At 44.7% G+C, this 21,295-nt stretch overlaps 1 protein-coding gene across 1 annotated transcript in view; it reads left to right on the top strand.

The window, feature by feature from the left end:
* LOC311351760 (uncharacterized protein) overlaps nucleotides 1–18,735 on the top strand; it is a gene marked incomplete at both ends in the record, with an annotated part of 41,804 nt that extends 23,069 nt beyond the window's left edge. The window contains 2 exons of the mRNA XM_084471906.1: nucleotides 18,501–18,561; nucleotides 18,680–18,735. Coding sequence (XP_084328032.1) covers nucleotides 18,501–18,561; nucleotides 18,680–18,735 — 117 coding nt within the window. The remainder of the gene's footprint in view (nucleotides 1–18,500; nucleotides 18,562–18,679) is intronic.
* Nucleotides 18,736–21,295: the final 2,560 nt, after the last annotated feature.

The following is a 21,295-nucleotide window of genomic DNA, read 5'->3' on the forward strand; positions in this document are numbered from 1 at the left end:
CTACATCAGATGCTGGCCAAACAACAGGATGTCAAGCCTGATTCATTGTTATGCTTTGTTTTCATTAAAGTGCTTGCATTACCATAGATGGCTACTTAAATAAGCTGGCCTGTCTCAGGTCTCTCATTATTAATACCAAAGAATTACAAAATAATAGAATATGCTACCAGTGTAAAGGAAACCAGTATTGTGTCATAACAAACTGTAATATAGCTTCCTGTAACCCCCCTGATATTGTTACTGGTAGTATTCACAAACGTATAAGAACTTCATGTCAGTCACAAGTAACAACCGTACTTCATCAACTCATCAATGCAGCCTGCTTCCTCTGTGTGTCTTGGTGTTTTTTTGTTTCACACCAAGCTACCCAGTAAACTGTATTTTCTATTTGTGTATCTATGTTTATACCAGCCTAATTCATCTTGAATATCGAAGAGAATCAAATAAACCATCTGAATCTCAGACTTTCACTTTTTGGACCTGGCATTTCCACCCATGAAGTGCAGCGTTACAGATTCAGTTATCTGAAACCCTCGTTAAGTCAAATGTTGTTTGTTCCTCCCAGCTAACTGGTCCTCATGCATGGGCGTCACCATAATATAATTGGGGGGGGGGACACGTCCCCCCCACCCTTGAAAAAAAGTCATTTCGACCCCCCCACATTTGCCATCAAAAATATTAGTGCATGACTGGTCTACTAGTCCAGTGTTCTTTCCATCGCTTCACATTCAAATCCGTTCCACTTTGTCAGTAGGGTGAATACCCATATAAATAGAAATCCACTCTGCGTTTTCCTGTTTTTTTCAACACACAAAACAGCATCACGCACGCATTCAAAACACGCACCGAAGCCGACCGAAGCAAGCCTATGTTGAGAGTCGGATCAACGACAGCGACACGAGATGAATAAGGACTTTTTTTTTTCGAAGAAGAGGAAAGTAAAGTAGTTGCCCAAGTTTTCCATTGAGTGGCCAAACAGCTAAATTGAATGTTAGTACCCTTATGAGACATTCTCTGGCATTAGCAATATTCAAAATCACAAAGATCAAATATTCGTGCCTAATAGCCTACTTTGTTGTATAAAAAACCTAGCCTATATATCATCAAGACATGTAAACGTTTTCAATGGCTGTTAAAATAAATAAATAAATAAATATAAATAAATAAATATATATATATAACATAGTAGTAGTCAGTAATTGCAGACCATGCCAGCTCCAAGGAAAATCAATGAAAGAGGGAGATCATTTTAAATCTAAAAACATGGTAAAATGCACCAGAATGCGGGAAATTGCATCTACTTCTTTCAATTTTTTTCTGGGGGACGACCCCCAGACCCCCCCTCAAAATATGTCCCCCCCACTCTCAAAAACCTGATGACGCCCTTGTCCTCATGAGTATTTTTTTTATAGGAAACTTGATTTATCCAAACTTGAACCAATTTTTCTGATCATTTTGGGTCGTAAAGGTGTGTTCACACCGCACTTCGCCCCGCGACACGTTTCAATGCAAAGTGAACGTGGAGACGCGAATCGGGCTAATTTTTTTTTCGCCGATTCGCGCGACAAGATTTGATTGACGGCGCAACATTTTTCCATGTGAACGGCGAGCGCGTGGCGCGAGCATGTGGATTCGCGGCGCGACAAATTCGCTGAAGTTGAAATATTTCAACTTTTTCGCGGCATTCGCGTTGAAACAGCCAATCAGCGTTCACTCCCTGTGGGTAACGTGGGTGAAGTAACGTAAAACAGCCAATCGGCGTTCACTCCCTGGGTGACGTCACATAACAGTCAATCAGTTCACTCCCTGGGTGAAGTAACGTAAAACAGCCAATCACCGTTCAACCGTTCAGTGAACCGCAGCTTGGAGGAGAAAGTGATTGTTGCCGTTTGCGACTCCCGGAGCTCTATATCTACATATAATATATAAATATCTATATCATATAATATATACGATATATATAATATCATGGCACAAATTCCGACGTCTCTCCCACTTCCACAACAGGTACAGACACACATCTCGGCCATGGTTGATGAGAATGAATTGGCATGAATGACCGTTGGAAAAATTCGCCCCGCGACAGATTATGATTTGTCGCGCGGCAACATTCGCCTGTTCGCAGCGAACAGGCGAAATGGGGTAAAGTGCGGTGTGAACACACAGTCACAACAAAATTTAAGCAACGCAAATATTCAATCTGTTTAATCGTGCGAGTTTGACCGCGCAAACCACGTTTTCTGACATTGAGACAATCTCAATGCTGATAGGCTTTCACAACACAGCTTCATGCAAATGTTAAATATTTCAACTCGAGCGAACACACAAATGATGCAAATCTTGCGTCGTTGAACATCAGAGTTAACATTTTAAATATCTATCTAAAATATATATTTTAAATATTGTTCAGTAATTGTAGCATTATGGCATGTTAATATTTCAAATATTTTGTCACTTTGTGCGTTCCATCATTCATTTTCCATTGCCATGTGTTCCATTAATGTTTGGTGTTAATTTGTGTTTGCTTATTAAACAAACTGGGAGCATAAGCAGCGTTGCTGCTTTATCCTTTCCACAGTTTCCCACTGTGTCTTGCAGTAATAACTGTGAATAAAGGGGACGCTGGCACTCTTTGCTCAGCCACTTCATGCATGTTCATTATTCATTTTTTACAGTTTGCATTTAAGGTGGTCCGCGAAAAGTCCTCATCACAAATTTGTTGAATACCTAAAATAAAAGGCTGCAAAATACTGCCTTATGCTGCGTTCCAGGGACACTTTTCAGCCTGTAAATTATGACTTAAAGTCATGACTCACGACTTGGTAGCGTTCCAGGCAAGTCACGACAACAAACCCTTCTGTGGCTCTGTGGGCTATACTACGAACCTCGATTAGCGGGTAAGCGAGGTATGTTGTGCTCCTATGTGACACAAGAGTGGCTCTGTTTTAGCGTTGCTGTATCACCATGGTAACTTATGCTGTCAACCTAACCTGGCCCGGAGCAGTTGCGTATTCAATTATCTTGAAAAACTATCTGTTGCGCATGCAAAAATGCCGCTAATGTGGACGTTCATATCATAAAACATGTCCTAACAACCAATTTATTTATTTTTATAGATAGTACCAACAGAGACCGCCATTGTTGTTTATGTGTGTTACGTCAAAAGCTGTAACTGGGAGTACATTGATCTAGTACAAGTTCACGGGTAGTGAGTTATGGGTCTGACTGCCGTTCCAGGACACTTTCACGGGTAGAAGGTTGTGAAAACACGAGTTACGGGTTGCCTGGAACGCATCATTAGACCCCAAATTATCGTAAAAAAGGGTCCAGGTTGAGGAATCCAAAAGTTTAACATAGAACATTAAATGTATCTAAAGGTTTCAGATAACTCAATATGCTCCACACTTCAGAGGTGGTAATCCAGGTCCAGAGAGTAAAGGTGGATTTATAGTCCTCCGTAAAGTGCAGTACGTAGCTACGGAGAGCCCTCTCCGGCGACGGAGAGCCTGTCGGAGACCCTCTCCGTAGCTCTATGTGCGCATCCAATATTTTTTAACTATCCGTCGAGGCAATGGAGACGGATGGAGATGGCAAGGGCTGTGATTGGTCCTCTAACAAAATAATTTCCGGAATCACTTTCCCCGGTTTGACTTTGCACCTTAATTACTTTGTACATTGTTTACTTTGCACATTAAGGACTAATAAAACACCAAATAAGATTTGAAAAGCTTTGGAAGTTTATTTTCAACACTATTTACATGGTTAGTAGTCAGCATATAAGATCGATCGGGCAGCGAATTGCATTGTGTATCCGACATCCCAACGGAGAACTGCGAATGCTCGAGGGGTCTCCGTAGTTACGGAGTTGGATTACGGATTACGAATAGGGAGTAGTGTACTTTGGGCTTAAGCGTCCATGATTCAGAAGGTTTATTTGATTTTCTAGTTATATTCGAAGATTGATTAATCTCTACTGAAATAACCTACCCTGGAAATCCAGAGTTCTCGCGAGAGCACTATTTGAATTTGCTCAGCGAGTCACTCTGGGAACGAGCAATATACTCACTTCAGATTTCCCTGGCCCAGAACATTAACCAATCACATCGGTGTATCTGATATAGGCGGGCCAAAAGCGTTGCTGTTTTACCGACCGGATAAGAGTCTTATCTATTGGTTAGCTCCGCTGGTCTGGATGCGTCACCCCTTGTATTCTTCTGATTGGTCGTAGTGTTATCCAATTGTGTGCAGTGATATTTTCAAATGCATGCTTGGTGCCGCTCAAATTGGGCCATTTTTATTATGCGTTGCCAGACCCTACAGCTTTCTAGATGTGGGTCTGGATTTCCAGGCTAGGATAAATATAGATACACAAATAAAAAAAATAGAGTCTACTGGGTTGCTTATGGTGTGAAAAACACAAACAAGACAACAAATAATAAAATAAAGGTACAGTTCTTGTGTCTTTAACCGGCATTTGTCACACTATGGCGACAACTCAGCGACATTGGGAGGATATCTGCCTGCTGCCTGGCAGCATGAGCAGTCAACTCTATAACCTCTGATGGTAGCGCGTCTGCTGGGAGCTAACGACAGATAAATACGACTGCAGGCAAGATTGAGCCTAATGTTTCAGGCCTCACACGGGGGTCTGGATTATAACATCAAGCAGGCAAGCACATCTCACACTTCATAACTGTGGGGAAAATGTGATTCCTAAATGGCTGATGCTTTTACGAAGCGTGACATTCATTTTGAAGCTAAGCAGGTATAGCTGAACAACGTTGGCCCATAGGGGTAAAGCTTTATTGCAGCTCCCTTCTCAAACAGAACCTTTCTGTTGAATTGGCTTTAATGTAGTGCAATGTGTTCTTCCACATCCGTGACGGCAGGTACAGATTTAGCTAATAAGGCCAAACTCTGAACTTATTTTTACTGCGTCAATAAATGAATACAAAAAAAAAGAATGATGACGGACAAGACCTTCTCATTTATATTCACTCAAAATTAATCTGATTCGATTTACAGCTTTTATGGACTCTCACATTCAGGCCGGGGTGTTATTAGCTGTCCTGATTATATTACGTAGCCCATAAAGAAAAGAAGCAACTGTGGGAAGAGACAGCGCTATGGCAACAAGGGCTCCTTAGCCCCGTGAAATGTCCCAAAGGGTTTTATGCTGCAAGTGATGGCCTTAATAAGCCCCTCACTCATATGCACATTTACACATACTACCTTCCAGCAGACCTTTGTCTACGTTATCTATTTGGCAATGATTGAGTGTGGCAGTAAAAAAAGGGGAGCACGGAAGTCATGGGGGTGTGGACTGATTGTGAGGCACCCACCGCCGCCGCCACTGCTGCTGCAGAGAGCCGAGGTAATTTCCCCCGCCGCCACCGCCGCCCGTCAGAAGCCGGCGCCGCGTCGTTTGTCAGACACCACTTGCGCCGCTGGCAGCTATTGTGCCAACAGCAGTCAATCACGTAGTTTACGAATCCAAGCTGCAGTCAATCGCTCTGCTTATGAATCGGAGCAGCAGTCAATCGCTCAGCTTTTCCTCGGGAGTCCTGTGACACATCTGGCAGCTCCAGCTGGTCAGATGACGACATAGCGGTAAGGGAGAGAGAGTCAGGTGGAGATCCGTCACCGTCAAAGTGCCAGGCGGTAAATAGGACGACTCTGTTGGGAGTGTCGTTGGACGAAACCGCGAAAGATGTAGCGTCACATCACAAAATACAAAACGAAGAACATCCTAAAAAAAGCGAGACTGATTTACCTGTTTACCCAGAGTTATGAAGTGGCATGACCTCGTAGCGCCTGAGTGCGTGGCCTAGATTTTTAGGATCTAATAATATCATGGTATAACATATAGTGAGAAGAAAAGTACACATAATGGCAGCATGACGTACCACAGTGCTCTGATTGGATGACACAGAGGAAGTAGGGATGGAACCCAACCTCGACCCTCAGACGCCCAGCACCTGTTATCTCACCGCTCTGCACCCAGTCTGGCCAGGGAGACTGTTCATGCAACAGACGGCTGGGGGAGGGAGGATGGAATACAGACCTGCCACTCTCCTATCATAACTGTCCCAAATACCCTGGCCTGGCTTTTGTTTCCATGGAAGCATCTGTTGCATATTATACATGTATTTCATTCAGAAATATATGTATTATAGAGACAGTGTGAGGGGGAGGGAGACAGTGTGAGAGGGAGGGAGACTGGAAGGGAGGGGGAGGGGAACAGGGTTGGTGGGTTGGAGGGAGAGCAAGGGACATGAGATTTACTGATGTGTCTTATCTTTATGTGGTTGAAATGGAAAAGAGAATTGGGCTATGTTTACAGCACCATAAAGCTTTCTTTTAAAACCCAAGGACTTGGCCACCCTGAGAGTGTGGCACGGCACCCTCACATAAAACAAAGGCTAACGCCGTCTTTTCAAATCTGATGAAACATTTATCGATTCCTTTTCAGGTCTTGTTTTATTCCTTCCCCTCCCCATGCCCCCAGCTGGTTGAACAGGAGAGGATGGGGGGTGGGGTGGAGACACAGGGGTCATGTGACTGCAGAGGGGAGAGACTACACCTGGGAAAAGGTTGTGCATGCAAATGGCGCAGCAGACAAACTAAATGAGCGGGGGGGGATGTCAGAGCGACACAGACATGATGCTGCCGCACTTCAGTGTCAGGGAGGGAGGCTTGTTAGAATAGGAAATAGAGGGAGGTAGAGAGAGGAGAGAGGAATAAGGAGAATTAGGAAGGAACGGGTGGTCAGAGCAAAGGAGGTGAAGACATAGATGGGGGGGAGAGAGAGAGAGAGAGAGAAAGAGAGAGAGTGGAGGAGTGAAAGATAGAGGGAGGGTGTGAGCAGGGAGGGAGGAGAGGACTCATGACAAAGAGAGAGAGATGGGAGGAATAAAAGACAGAGGCAGGGAGGGACGAAGAGAGAGACAGAGGCAAGGAGGGCATGACGATGAGAGAGGGATGGCAGAAGGAGAGGAGGGGAAGGGAGCCAGGGCTGTTCATTTTCATCAGTCCAGAATTAGGTTCACTTCTCCAGACACTTTATATCCCCGGGCCCTCTTATGGACCTTCTCATTGCATTACTAGCTTCTCCTCCCCTCAGAGGAGAGCTCCGTGTGTCATCCTAGGGAACAGAGCCCCCGGAGGCCTAGAGGAGTATGGTAGGACATGATGAGGCACCATAGGGGCCCCCACACCCATGGGTAAGGTGTGTGTTTGCGTGGGTGTATGTGTGTGTGTGTGTGTGTGAGTGCTTATGCATATGTTAGTGTGTGTCTGTGTGGGCGTTTGTGTGCGTCTGCATGCAAAAGAGCAAGAGAAGAGAGCTCTCTGGTTAATATAGACACACATAATAATCTTGAGATATATATTGTTATACAATATATTCTGAATAGCAAGAGGCCAGAAAGCTTTGAAACCCTTTCAAAAGTTTGAAAATGCAACTGGCTCTCACTGAAATGATTGCAAAGGCAACAGCCATATCAGGAAAGAATTTTGACTCGAACAGAACAAAACTATCTTTTAATGGCCGTGGCGGCATCATAATAGAGCTTCCCGCAGTGATTGTTTTCCTAAGAGGCTTCTTTTAGTCAGTGGGTATGAAATTAAAACATTAAATCATCTGTTTTCAATTCAACATGGAAAAGTGAGTGCCAACAGCGTCAAAATCTGATCAGATTTGCAGATTCTCTCACTACTTTTCTGCTTTTAGAAATGTATGCGACTGCTATCATGCAGGCCTATCTTATTTTTCTCTAGACGGTTCTCCATCGTCTCCTGTTCAGAAGTTTGGAGGTAGATCATTTAGATTTAGAGTTCTCTGCTTCCCTCAGAGTCAAAAGTAGATTGTAAAAAGTATGGAAGTATAATCCGTGAAGTCACCCATTGGTGACTTCTTCCCACACTTCTGACAACTGCTATGAGGCTGTAGATTTACCTTCTATGGAGCCTCGCAATTCATTGTAACAAGGTGCAAGCTGGAAAAATGTTGTCACTGCTACTAAAGTCAGACTGTAATCCACAGCGTTTTCACACTTTGACGTCCCGATGAAAAGACACCGGGTGGGGGGTGTGTGTACTTTTGGAGCCCCGTTTGGGCTCCACACTGTTGATGGCCATTTCCGAGGGAGGGTTAAACGGGCAGTGTGTAAAATGTAGTGGCATCTAGCCAAACAGGGTAAGGATGCCACTTCTGTTTTTTGTTACCTAAGAATGAGGTCTACATAGGGAGTGGCCCCTCTCCATAGAGCCCGCCATGTGGCACTACCATGAGTCTACTCTCTCACAAAGTTACCGTGGGGCATAACCATGGGGATCCTTCCTAGAACTCTAAGCCCATAATGCTTTAAAAAAAATCTTTTCCCATTCGAATTTGAGCTGAACCATGGGGTTCCCTTACACTTTCAGTGATGGAGATGGTTTTTCCGGCTACTTAAATGACACTATCCGTATGTTGCATGAGGCTCCTCCGAACCCTACACCAAAAAACTCATCGGGGTGCATTGTAGCCAAATGTACCATGAGCCACTTGCTCTCCGCCGAGTGGTGGGAAGTGTGCGACTCATCAGCATGCAACTGCTGTAAAGGTGTAGATCCTATCTCTTGTTGTGTATAACGAGAGTCAATTAGCAAAGATCATTGAGCCCAGGTAGAAAAATACGTGACCTATCGCTCACTTTAACGTTTTTTAATCTACATTTTGTTGCAGATGATACATTTTACTCATTAAATATATAATATTGACCTTATTGAAAAAAATAAAAATAATATATTTGAAAGTACTTTTTTGTTTTAACGTCTTATTCAACAACGGTGTTCTTCTTACACATGTTTTGGGATTGTCCAGTTATCTCTAAGTTCTGGTCTCATGTAAACTCAGTTTTAGTGGATATACTTGATATTTTTTACGTTCCTAATCCTGGTTTTTGTCTGCTTAATGATGATTCTGATATTAATCTAAAGCAAATTCAGTTCAAAAGGATATTCGCAGGGTTTACCTCTGCAAAGAAAACAATTTTGAAAAACTGGTTTTCTCCAGATATGTGTATGAAAGCGTTCTAGATCCATAGCCTGGTCAACATTGTCAATCTTGAACATACAACTGCCCGACTTAATAAGGCACGACCAGTGACTGTTCAAGCTTGGAACTCTTTCTCATCCAAGATAATCTCTTGGGCTAGGGACAACAACAACTAGGCAATCTTTGATGTGATGTGTTACCTGCTGAACATGTTTTTGTTGCTTTATGTATTGTCTTACCAACCTGATATTTTTTCTTCTTTCTTTTTCTTTTTTACTCTCCTCAATTTAACATATGACTTTTGATATGTCTGTAACCCCCCTCCCCTCCATTTGAAAAACAATAAAAAATGTTACTGGAGCTGAGTTAATTTTTGGGGACAATTTTTAAATTCCGAGTGGCTTCTAACCTGAATTTCTGCTTCAATTGAGCTTATAAACTCTGTGTGATTGTATTACCACAATAACTAAAACAAAAAACAAAAACAGACTTAAAACTCACACAATCTTTCTCAATCAGAGGGCTATTCCATCAACCAAGCTAAACGCAAAGCCGGGCTAATTTCGCTAAGCCTCACTACTTTCAGTTAGAGTTCCGTTCCATTAACATGACTTAATGGACTCTCCGCTAAGTAACCATGGGAATTTATCCGACCAAACTAACCTGGTCCGTGGCAGGCTAACTGCCAGGCTTACTTTAGCGGTGTTTCAGAGAAGTCCATCTGTCAGAAACAAGTGTACCATCAGAAGATTCCGTCCAGTCTAGTTCTCTCGATTTTGTCAAGTGAAAGACCACAATTGGTCAAATTTATACACACAAGTACAAACAGCCTATATTTTCACTAAGTGTCCAAGATTAAATGATTGCAAATAAAATAATTAAATTAATTGCATGTTATAGTGGATATTTTCTCAACACATTTTTATACACATCTATGTATTCTACCGCAATTGGGAACCCGCAATTGGGACCAGTCACCTGTTGGGTGACTGGTCTAGTGCTGGTGCTGTGGGGTGGGCGGCAGGGGCGGAGTGGCCGTTGGGACGATCGGGAGTTTTCCCTGTCGGCCGGTCGGCCACCGAGGTCAGGTGGACCTGCCGCGAGACGTGTGTAAGCCGGGCCTATGCGTTATACATCATTATTCTACTTCAGCGCTCGTCCGCGACCCCCCCCCCCCCCCCCTGTCAACAATCGCGACCGTAACAGCGCTCGTCCGCGATCTCCCCCCCCCCCCCCCCCCCTGTCAACAATCGCGATCGCTACGCCACTGGGCTGGTGGTGGGCCGGTGGTGGGCTGGGCTGGGCCGGTCAGAATTCTCCCGGTGGCTTTTAGTGCCCCACTCCGCCCCTGGTGGGCGGCCTGAGTTCTCGTCCTCAGTATGTCATAGAATTCTTGGCATTGGCTTATTTTTGTAATTCCTTTTATGTCAGAGAAAGTAGACCTAACAATTTTCATTTTCTGACATTTGATCCATGATTCGACATTCAAGGTTCTGGGCTGGTTATATATCTCGTGAGCATGCGTAATACAAGATAATGTTATCCTGGGTTGAATTATCCTTAACAAGGTGCGGCTGAATTGTGTTGATGGAATGGCTTTAGCCTCAAGTGGAAGTTGGCGTTAGTTCTAACTGGGCTAAAAGTGCCACCTTCATTAGCGACTTTGATGGAATACAAAGGACCAACAGTAATGTTTGTCAATTAATACAAAGCAGAAAGCATCGAAGAATCAACAACCGCTGGGATATCGGGAATATCATGGAAAGATGCTATCGAAACAGAGTGAAAATCGTTGGAAACAGGACAATCCAATAGGTTGCTTGTGATGAAAGGTCACTCGCTTGAGGGACAGCAGGGAATCCAGAGAGCTGCTTGCTCAGCATCTGGCAGGCCCATCTGGCAGTAAAGTCCACAATTTGACTACCAGAATGAGGGTGACTACAAACAAATAAACAACCGTGTCCTGTGGGGCATATTTTCGCAATGAAGACTTCATTCCTGTAGAAACATTAAAAGATAGAAAGATGGGAATGACTAGGAGGGAACTAAAATTTGGGGTTCAAAGTAAAGCAATGAAACCCAATGTTGGAAGTGTGCTGTGCAAAACTTGAGCCAAACTCATGATGGAAACATGATGTTGCGTTAATCACAAATCTTGTGGTGGCGATTATGATCATCACAACAATATGCTGAATTTATGATGATGAAATATATTATATTTTCTCAAATTGTGAGATGGGATGTGTTTTTGTAACCTACCACTTTTATATAGTAACCTTTCTCTTTCTCTCTTTGAAAAAGCTGTATTATTCACTATTGCTTGTGTCAGCAGGATTATGAATGAATGCTTCTTAATGTACCGTCAGCAAAAGGTTACCATGACACAACTATTTTCATCCTGTCTGTTAGCAGCATGTCTATCAACTAACATTGTGCACAACAATAACAAGTTGTAGACCCAACAACACAGCCACTATACAATGTGTCTAATGTCTTACAAAATTGACATCTTGCCCAGCATCTAGCGATGGCAATTATATATTTTACGGAAAAATAGTCATAGCACAAAATACTATTTAATGTGTGTCAACTGCTGAACACATAGCAGTGAGGTTAAAGTGTCAGTGGACTGTTCAACACATAGCAGTGAGATAAAAGTGTCAGTCCACTGCTGAACACATTGAAGTAAGACTAAAATGTCTGTTGACCACCGAACACATCGTAGTGAGACTTAAGGGAACAGAGTCAGACATAGTCAGCTCTTTTCTAGCTCGATATTTGTTCCCCGTCTAGTTAAAACCATTGTTCACGTCCATCTCAGAATCACTCTTTGATTGAAAGATGGACGGCACAAGAGCAAAGGACGTTGTTGCATGTCCTTAGGATTCAGGTTAGCCATGAAGTGTAAGAAGGTTTGGAAAAGGCCTGGTGAATAAAACGCATACCCCTCTTATGTCAGTCATATGTTTCACTATTGATAGGCATAGGTTATTAAGAACCTTACTGATTGCATAATGCATTAGTAATGACCTTCATTAGGGGTTTTTCCACAAACAAGCAGCATTCATTTAACCGTAATCTGTATGCAAATAGGGGGGCATTGCAGAATTAAATACAATAATTTGTTCCAAAAAGGCATTAATTATAGCATGGCACAAAAATAAAGAAGCATAAATTGTGATGTAATTACAAGCGGCCTTATAATAGAGTGTTTTAATGACACAAGATATTATTCTGGCAAGGAGCACCGACTGTAAAGCGTAATTAGGTCATGAAAATTCAGATGCTCATTTTGCACTGAATTTAATCTCAAGGCTCAATTCTGCATAGTCTCCAGCTTGTTTGTTTTACAGCACGGAAAAGCAGGGGGATTTAAGCAAGCAACAGCTACCGACTTAATATTCATATGAATGGATATAGAAACGTGTGTGTGTGTGGGGGGGGGAAAAGCGAAATTTACATGTCTTTGTAAATCCGAAAGAGCGAGTGAAATTGTTCTTGAATGCATTGCCCGATCTTCGTCTGAAAACCAACATCCTCTCGGGACTACCTAAATATTCCACTAGTAAACGGTCGTCTTCGGGGACCAAAACCACAGAGACGGTACTGCATGAACACACCTCAAGCCGAGACAACAAACACATTGCACAAAAACCCAGCAAACAGCTTGACGCTGGTCACAGCGACCGCGCACAAAAGAAGAGGCACCTGGTCGGAGGGAAAAGAATGAGGTCAAAGCAAAAAAAAAACATTGTCACACCCACCGTCTGGGAGTCATTTATCCGTGTTAAGGAACAGGGAGAATGGCTAAACAGCACATTGGAGTAAAATACACACACAAACACATGCACACCTTCTGGTGTAGTGGGAAGGTATGCCGGGATGTCCTGTGTGGAATCAGAGCGTGTCCGTTTGTGACGTGCGTTGTAATGAAATATGACAAGAGATTTATGAGTGGCATTTATAATGCTTTGGAAGGTAATTTATGAGACTGCAAATGTGCAAACTCTCTCTCTTTCTCTGCCTCCCTTTCTCTCTCTCTCTCTCTCTCTTGTTTGTAATCGAGTCACACAAAAATAATGAACACCCCATCTTGTCGTGTATGGCTGTTTGTTTTTGTCCTCCATTTGTTTTCTCAGCTCCTACAAAATGAATCACATACATTACTCACCGAGCTTTGATTAAACTGGGGGTGCATTGATTTTTTAATAATAATTTAGTTTTATACAACACACCGCGGTGATGTTAATTTGGGAGGAAAACTTGTGTTAAGTTCCTCATTCAGATATCACGGTGCATTTAGCCGGTGCCGTGAACTCGCTAAGACAACGGCGACAATTCCCTGTGGACGATGAAAACAATGGAACAACAGTACACTGATTGGCTTTACACTTTACCTCTGCTTCGATCATCGTAGCATTGTGGAACATTTATTAATTGAAGGGGATTAGACAGGCACGACACATCCATGATATCAGCGTCGCACAGCCGAACATTATGTTTCTATGAGCTGTGATTACGCCTGTATTATCGCGTAGTAATGGTGTGTTTGGGGAAACGTCATCTTAATTAACGCTCATTTAATTATGGTCTGATTCATCCAATGAGAATTAACCATTGCTAGCTGAGGAGCCCACAGGTTGGCAGCCATTGTTTTACAGAGGAGTATCCGGATTTTTCAATTTAGGATGAAACTAAATAAGTTTGAGCATTGGGTAGAGCACCATACAACGGGGCTTTCAAGAAAATCCCATTATGAGCTGAAAGCCTGTGTAGCTTTATAATTTAATTCAGACTGATTGTGCATAAGCTAACTGTCAGTGTGGCTAGCTGAAGACCCATAATGCGTTGGCAGATGTACACACTGGGGCTATAGGAAGCATGGGGCTAATTAAAAAGACACATCGTTTGTATGATAGAATTGTCACTATGCTGTAAAAATATAGTTAGCATTGACTTCTCAATGAGAAAGTGGTGCATCTGAATACAATATCACAAGTGGACACCCAGACACAAACAAACACACACACACACACACGCACACAGGCACAACTTTCTAGTCCCTACTCGCTTGTGTGTGTGTGTGTGTGTCTATGTGCGTGTATGTACACGTGTGTTTGTGTGTGTGTGTGCTTGTGTGTGTAAGACACTTCATCCCCATTTACATAAAAAACATATGAAATTATGAATTATTTTTCTGATTCATTATTTATTCATTGTCTTTGTCAGTAGAGCATTCTCAATTATACAAATACCGTGATTGAAAGTGAAAAAAAAGTTTGTAGAATTTTGAGGCATTTGAGTTAACTGCAGACAATGCAATATAATTATAACAAGTTGCAATCAAGTTTTTTAGCTCTACAATGCGTAATGTTCCTTGTGTGGGTGTGCTAGTGTGTGTGTTTGTGTGCGTGCATGATTGAGCTCATGGGTTTGTGTGTGAGTGAACATGTGTGTATGTGCGTGCCTGTGCATGAATGCGTGTGAATATCGAGCAGAGAAAAAAAAAAAAGATGAGTAATGAGTGACAATAGCTTGTTTAGCTTGTAAAGTGGCTTTTCTGGGAACTCCATCCCGTGTTTGTTTTTCTGCTTCCTTAGTGTTTGTGAGCAATCTAGATAGATGCAGGCTTTGATGCCTGGGAGCAGACCGGAGCGTGTCTGGCTGTCTGCCCCGTCCCCATGAGGGTTCTAATAATGCCGCCCCCTCATCAGCAGTCCACCCGCCCCGCTCAGACCTCTAATTGGTCTCCGCTCTGCGATGGGTCACAATAATTGACCTCATTCCAGTTCCCTCCCATGAAGCGGCCACTTCCTCATTCATTAGTCCTGCTTTGAAGCAATGCCGAGACGGTAAAAAATACGAAGAGGAAGAAGAAGATTTCTCCCGACCACCGGAGAATTGGCTGACTTGTACAAATTGCCGATTGGCTGGCTGTGTGTTTCCTCCGCCTTCAGTCGCTCTGAGCTCTTTGATCTTTTTATTCCCAAGTTTTTCTTTTTTTTCTTAATGCAACAGGCTGCAAAATAGAAGCATAGAAAAATAGAATTATATATTTTTTTACACAGGGAGTGAGATTCATGACCGAACTGCAAGTACGATGGCGTTAAAAGGCTGCCGACATGGAGTTAGCCTCAGCCACGGCGGTTCCCTCAGAGGAGCAGATGTTAGCCACTCAGCTTAGGGCTGACCTGCCGATATGTCTTTGATGTTGTCTGATGGCAAATCTATCTACTACTACTCACTATGTTCTATCTTCTAAGAAAGACCCCACCCCCCCCCCCCCCCCCCCCGCTAAATCTCCTGCTTCACTACATCTCATCTTCATATGAAAAAAAAACTTATTTACATATTGTATTTTACTGTCTTCATATGGAAAGCAGGCTGTGGGATGGAACAGTGGTTTAAATTATTCCATTCATATTCGGCTATTTTGGCTATTGGCTATTGATGTGTTTGCCAAAGACATGTTTATTCAATAGGTTAAAAGCATATTTTGCTGTGTTAAATTATACATTGAATGATTTCCTTATGATTTGTATTTCAGAGTTCATCTCAGAAATGACTCTGCTTTGCTTAAACGTCTAAAAAGAGCCACCACGACTGTAGCAGAAAAAAAAACACATTTCTACAGATTTCACAAAAGAGCTGCTGCTACTTCATCTCATCCGACCTTCCTCTCTACTAGCCAGGGAAAACCAATCGCAGAGCAGCGGGATGCAGCTCCCGCCATCACGATAGGCCTATCTGAGCGATAGCCTCAGACAATTAGAACGAAGCTGAACTTTAAAATCAGCTGCCATTTAAGTCCAAAAGAGGAGGAGCTATCGTTAAATCAGTCTATTCCTCATCCCCTTGGCATTTTGGAAGCCTCCTACGAAAAATTCTTTATAGGTAGGTGAGGATTTCTCCTTTCATTGGCTCTTAGCATGAGCGAGGTGGGAGCGAGGTGGGGGCAGGGTGGAGGCTGTGAATGCCGCGGAGGAGCCGGGAGGAAGGGGAAGCCGGGAGGTATGCCCGAGCCAAAGGATTGAGGGCGCAGTCAGCATCAAAAGCAAAGCACAGCCATTGTCACCAAGTAATTCCATTTCATGAATAAGCACTCGGGGGCTTACGGTGACAGCCTAGTCCACATCCTGTCTCTGCCCGCAGCCCGCCGTCGTGGCCACCCAACGGAAGATGGCTGTCATCAGCAGCACACCCCCCCCCACCCACCCCCCACACACAACATAATGATTGAACAGAAGGAAAATGCAAGAGTGATGGAGGAATCGGTTTGATCAACAATCATCTTCTGTGCCACCTCAATGGATCTCCCATGATATGAAATATGAGTGCCGACCACAACAGACAAGAAAGTCAGGTGCGACTGCGTTTATTGACATCTGACATTGACATGATCACATGATGACGACGATGAGTCACTGGAGTTCATTAAAAAAAAAAAAATACATCACAAAAAAAGTAACGATCCATGGCCCAACGTCCTTATGAACACAAGTTCCGTCACGAGTTTGTAAGAGCTGCTGGTTCTATTTATTTCCGCAGTGAACTCTGCCACAGCGGTTGTGTTGTGTGTGTGTTTCCCTGTGTCCTCAGCATGCCCTCCCTTGCCTGTGTCTGAACCTATTAAGGCAGGAGACTTTTGTGCTGGAGTCATGGAAGCAGACGTGTTAATGCGCTGAAACACAGAGTGGTGGCGGTGGTGGTGGTGGTGGTGGTGGTGTGGGCGGCAGGGATGGTGAAGGGGATGGTGAGGTGGCGGTGGTGGTGGTGATGTGTGTGTGTGTGTGTGTGTGTGTATGAGGGGAGGTGGGGTTTAAGGGGATTAACCAGGAGAGACAGCCACCTTCTTTTCTAAAAGAGGCAGCAGAGAGCGCTGCATTATTCAACAGCAACCAGTGTCCTGCCGCTTTCCCTGTTCCCGCCTCCGCGCATCCTTTGACAGGCGCCGCACAGAACACACTCCCTTTCAGGGGCCTCCCATCATGCCGACGTGATTGGTCGTGTCTGTGTGTGCGTGTGTGTGTGTGTGTGGGGGGGTGTATGAGAGAGAGTGTGTGTGTGTGTGTGTGTGTGTACACCTCTGGGATGCTGGTGTTAATTTCCTTTGTTTGCCTGTGTGTGGGTGCACCTGTGTGAGTTCAATAGTGCACGCCGAGCGTACATCCACACAATCAAGCCAGCCGTTTCAAAGGGACGTACAAGTAAAGACAATCAGCACCGTGCGACGGGGTGGGACGCGTGGCCACGGGGCGTTCAGGGGCCCCTCAATCGTCGGCAACACATGACATAAAAAGTGAACGCATAAAAGAGAGGGGGGAGCCCACCAAAACAAAAGTAATCCTAGCCACCAGCCACCTTCCTCCTCTCATTAGGGACGGCGGGGGACCCTAATGGCCGTGCAGCTCTCCAAGGCTGCGATTAGGAGCTAATCAAGTGAGTCTCCGTTTCTACCACCGCCGCCGCGCCCGCCTACTGCATCCTGGCACCGCATCGTCTTCTCCAGTGTGACTCGTGTGTGTGTGTGTGTGTGTGTGTGTGTGTGTGTGTCTGTGTGTGTGCATGTTAGTGGGTCAGAGAACGCACGTGCATAGGTGTTTGTGCCAATTTGTGTGGGTGACAGGGTGTGTGTGTGTGTGCGTGCGTGCGTGCATGCATGCATGCATGTGTCTGTGAGAGTAAATGTGTGTATCTATGTGTGAGTAGGTGTATATGTCCGTGTGTGTGTGTGCGTGTGTGTGTGAGCTGTGGACTTTTCACACCTCGGGCCCTTCCTGTGTGACCCCGGGAGTAGGGCGTCAGGGTGACAACATGACAGAGTGTCTATTGCCGGTTAGATAATGGCTTATTTTAGGCATAGAGATGAATCTCTCACACCATTAAGTTGTGTGTGATGTTCACAGAGCCTCTGGGAGGGGGGGGGGGTTGACAGTAGCATTGGCATTTCACAATATGCCACCGTGGAAATGTGACCGCTGACTAAACAAATAAAGGTAACACCCACATACTTTCTGCAGAGAGAGGAAACCCTTTTATAGATGCGGCAGACAGGGGAAAGAGAGAGAGCATGAGAGAGAGAGCCAGAGAAAGACACACACAAAAAAGATAGAGAGGGAGAGGGTGAGAATGAGAAAGACAGAGAGAGAGAGAGAGAGAGAGAGAGAGAGATAGACACACAGATATAGGGGGAGAGAGAGAATGAGAGAGAGAGAGAGAGAGAGAGAGAAAGAGATAGATTGGGAGTGAGAGAGTGAGGAAAAATGTTGTGTGACTGAAGCCATGCTAATGCCGGTGGAACATAATATTGTGCGATAATTGTGCGAGGCCGCATTTTTTCTTTTGGTATCCGTGAGACACGGATGGCTCCCCGGCTCCCCGTGGCTTTAATTATAGCTGCAGTGATTTCATTACACATCTCTGATGTCCCCCCCACGCCTCCGGCTCGCTCGTTCTGTAGCACAGCGTCATCGGCCGAGACTTCCTGTTGCGAAACACACTTGTCCTCGCGCAGCCCGCAGGTGGGCAGGGGGCTAAGTACCGTGTGCACCATTGGCACACAGTGGGACTCGCACAGGCAGAGAGGATGGGGACCCGCACGCGTTTACCCAGATAACCCGGCCCCTCGTCTCTGTGCAGGTCTCGACGGGACAAGGCGTCTAACGTGTTACACCCTCCAGCTCTGTGGAAGATAGGAGAGGAGGGATGGTGGGGAGCACAGCCAAATAGGGAGGGGGGGGGGGGGGGGGGGGTTGGGATCAGGGAGGCGTTTAGCCCCCCCCCCATGTCGGGTCATGCATATCTGAGCGGCTAAGAGCATCGGTGGTCATTGTCACCTGACACGTGATGGACCACATCCATGCTCTGGGGTTGTGATTGGCTAGGAATGGCGTGTTTGACGGCAGAGCTGAATACAGATAAGGGACTGGGGTCTTGTTGTGAACGCTGTCACTTGTTTGTTTGCTTGTTTGAGACACTCCACAAGCACTGCAGTGCCGACGTGCAGGGCGGCGCCAAAAGGAAATGAAATGCTGACACGGAAAATAAATACTTTATTATTATTTTATTTTTTTCCCGTGGAACGTTCTGGGGAGCAAACGGTTATAGAGGCAACAAACTCAAACCACAGCACTTAGATAGCCCCCCCTGCTGGGCACAACAAGACACACACACACACACACAAGTGCACAACAACAGAAACACACTCAAACACACAGAACTAAAGTGAAACATACACCATAGTGTTGCAACAGAATATACAGTATTATACATTAACTTAATACATCTATTACATCCAAGTGTGGAGCCAGAATGACCGCAAGGCAGATAAAAATTAAAAAAAATTACAAATGAAAGAGGTACTGCTGGGGTGAAAGCAGATTGCAAAGTGTTTTTTTCTATATTACATGTGCAGAAAGCAGAATTATCTTTGATGTTGAAAGAGTTATCCTGACCGTCTGAATCTCAATCTCACTTCTAACGTCGATATGAGAGACACCTTTTTCTGCTTGAAAAAGACGGTCTACTCTAGCGGTATAATAACAAAAAGATTTGATCACACCATTAAAGTGTTGAAAGCTGGCCCTTCCACGGACCTCTTAAGATGCTGCAGTCAGCCACTATAACACAGCTCTGTGGACAGATATTGTTGCGATTAGTGAAATGGATCGATGGGGAGAATGAATGGCCGATGGCGGGGGTGTCTCTTTGTCTGTCTGATGATTTATGGCAATCCATCATGAGCAGTACAAGTACTTGCCACATACAGGAGCTCCATCAATAGGTTACAGCGGGTAAGGGAAGGAAGGGAGTGTGGTGGGGGGAGGGGGTGAGCAGGCCATAACATTGATGAAAGACAGACCAAGGTGGCTGCAAACTGGAGTCCTGTCTGTTTTAAGCAATGAGCATGCGTACAAACTCTGCCGTGTACCCTTCTGTAACACTGCGCCAATATGACCGTTCATGCAAAAATGTGTCACACCCACCTCACCTGCCAGGTCCGCCGGTTCGTGCCTAGAATAAGACATCTGGTCAGCCCCCATCTGACATGGTGCAGCCTGTGCCTGTGGATACAACCTGCTCTTTCCTGATCGGACAGATTTGCCACTCTTGGGACCGGGAGCAGTACAACGGATTTTGCCTCTTGCCCTATCCCTTTAACTTCTTAGCTCGGCAGACTGCTCTTTTGGTAAATTGAGCCCAGCTCGCCCCCCTTTAAGTATGAATCCAGCCTCAACCCCTCACTCCTGTATAATCACAGTACAATCAACTGGGCATTTTGTTTTCTACTCTTACTTTCACTCTCCTCCATGTGACTGCATTTTTCCTAGCAGTTCCCACATTTGACATAGATGCACTCCCGGCAACACAAGCACACACACACATACACATACATACCCCCCCCCCCCACAGTATTGTATTTCCATTGCTCTTCTGTCAGGAGGTCGCTTGAAACAGAAGGGGAGTTAGTCGCACAAATCAAACTTTAGATTACTAATCAAAAGTCTGATGGGAGATGCTCAAATATGGGTGAACAGGGCGTTTATTTTTCTTTCGCTTCAATATTTGTTTCGACCAATCATGTTGCTGGAGGCGGGGATCAATAAGTGCATAATTGGCTCTTAACAGCACACACAAACTCTGCTAGCACTAGTAAACACTAAACAATAATGGTCAGTGAAGGTTTCAAATCAACACAGTGTCTGGCCACTGTAGAAACACACAAAAAAGCACAAATCAGTTTCTCTTCAGTAGAATATCTCCATAACGAACCAGGGAACAAGGCGTAACTCCACCCCTTCAGTTTCTGTTTTCCGGCCCAGGTTCTGTTCTGCCCCCCACCACCCCCCCCCCCCCCCCCTTCCAATAAGTTCTGCTAGAAGGACTGGATCCAGGATTAAAGCTATGCTAAACAGCAAAGTCCCCTGCAGACTCCATTCTACTGTGTCCCCTTAACACAGCTCACCGGTTTCTGCTGTGTGGACCATGAGAGAGCCTCTCTCTCTGTTCCAACGGCAGGGGCTTCAGCGAGCCCCGGAGCCCACAGGAACCATAAAGGGGTGATATATGGCCCTCTCACAGAGCTGGGGACAGGGACGGCACAGAGAGGAGCTAATGACAGTGCTATTACGGCAGCTTAGCACTCCTTTAATACTTGTTTAAAGATGGATAAATAGCCAGCACAGATGGTTTTAGGGTGTGGTTGCAGTGCTCTGATCTTAATCACTGTCTCTGCACTATAACTTACAGAACCAC

Source organism: Micromesistius poutassou, assembly GCF_964030765.1.
Source record: "Micromesistius poutassou genome assembly, chromosome: 8".
NCBI lineage: Eukaryota > Metazoa > Chordata > Actinopteri > Gadiformes > Gadidae > Micromesistius > Micromesistius poutassou.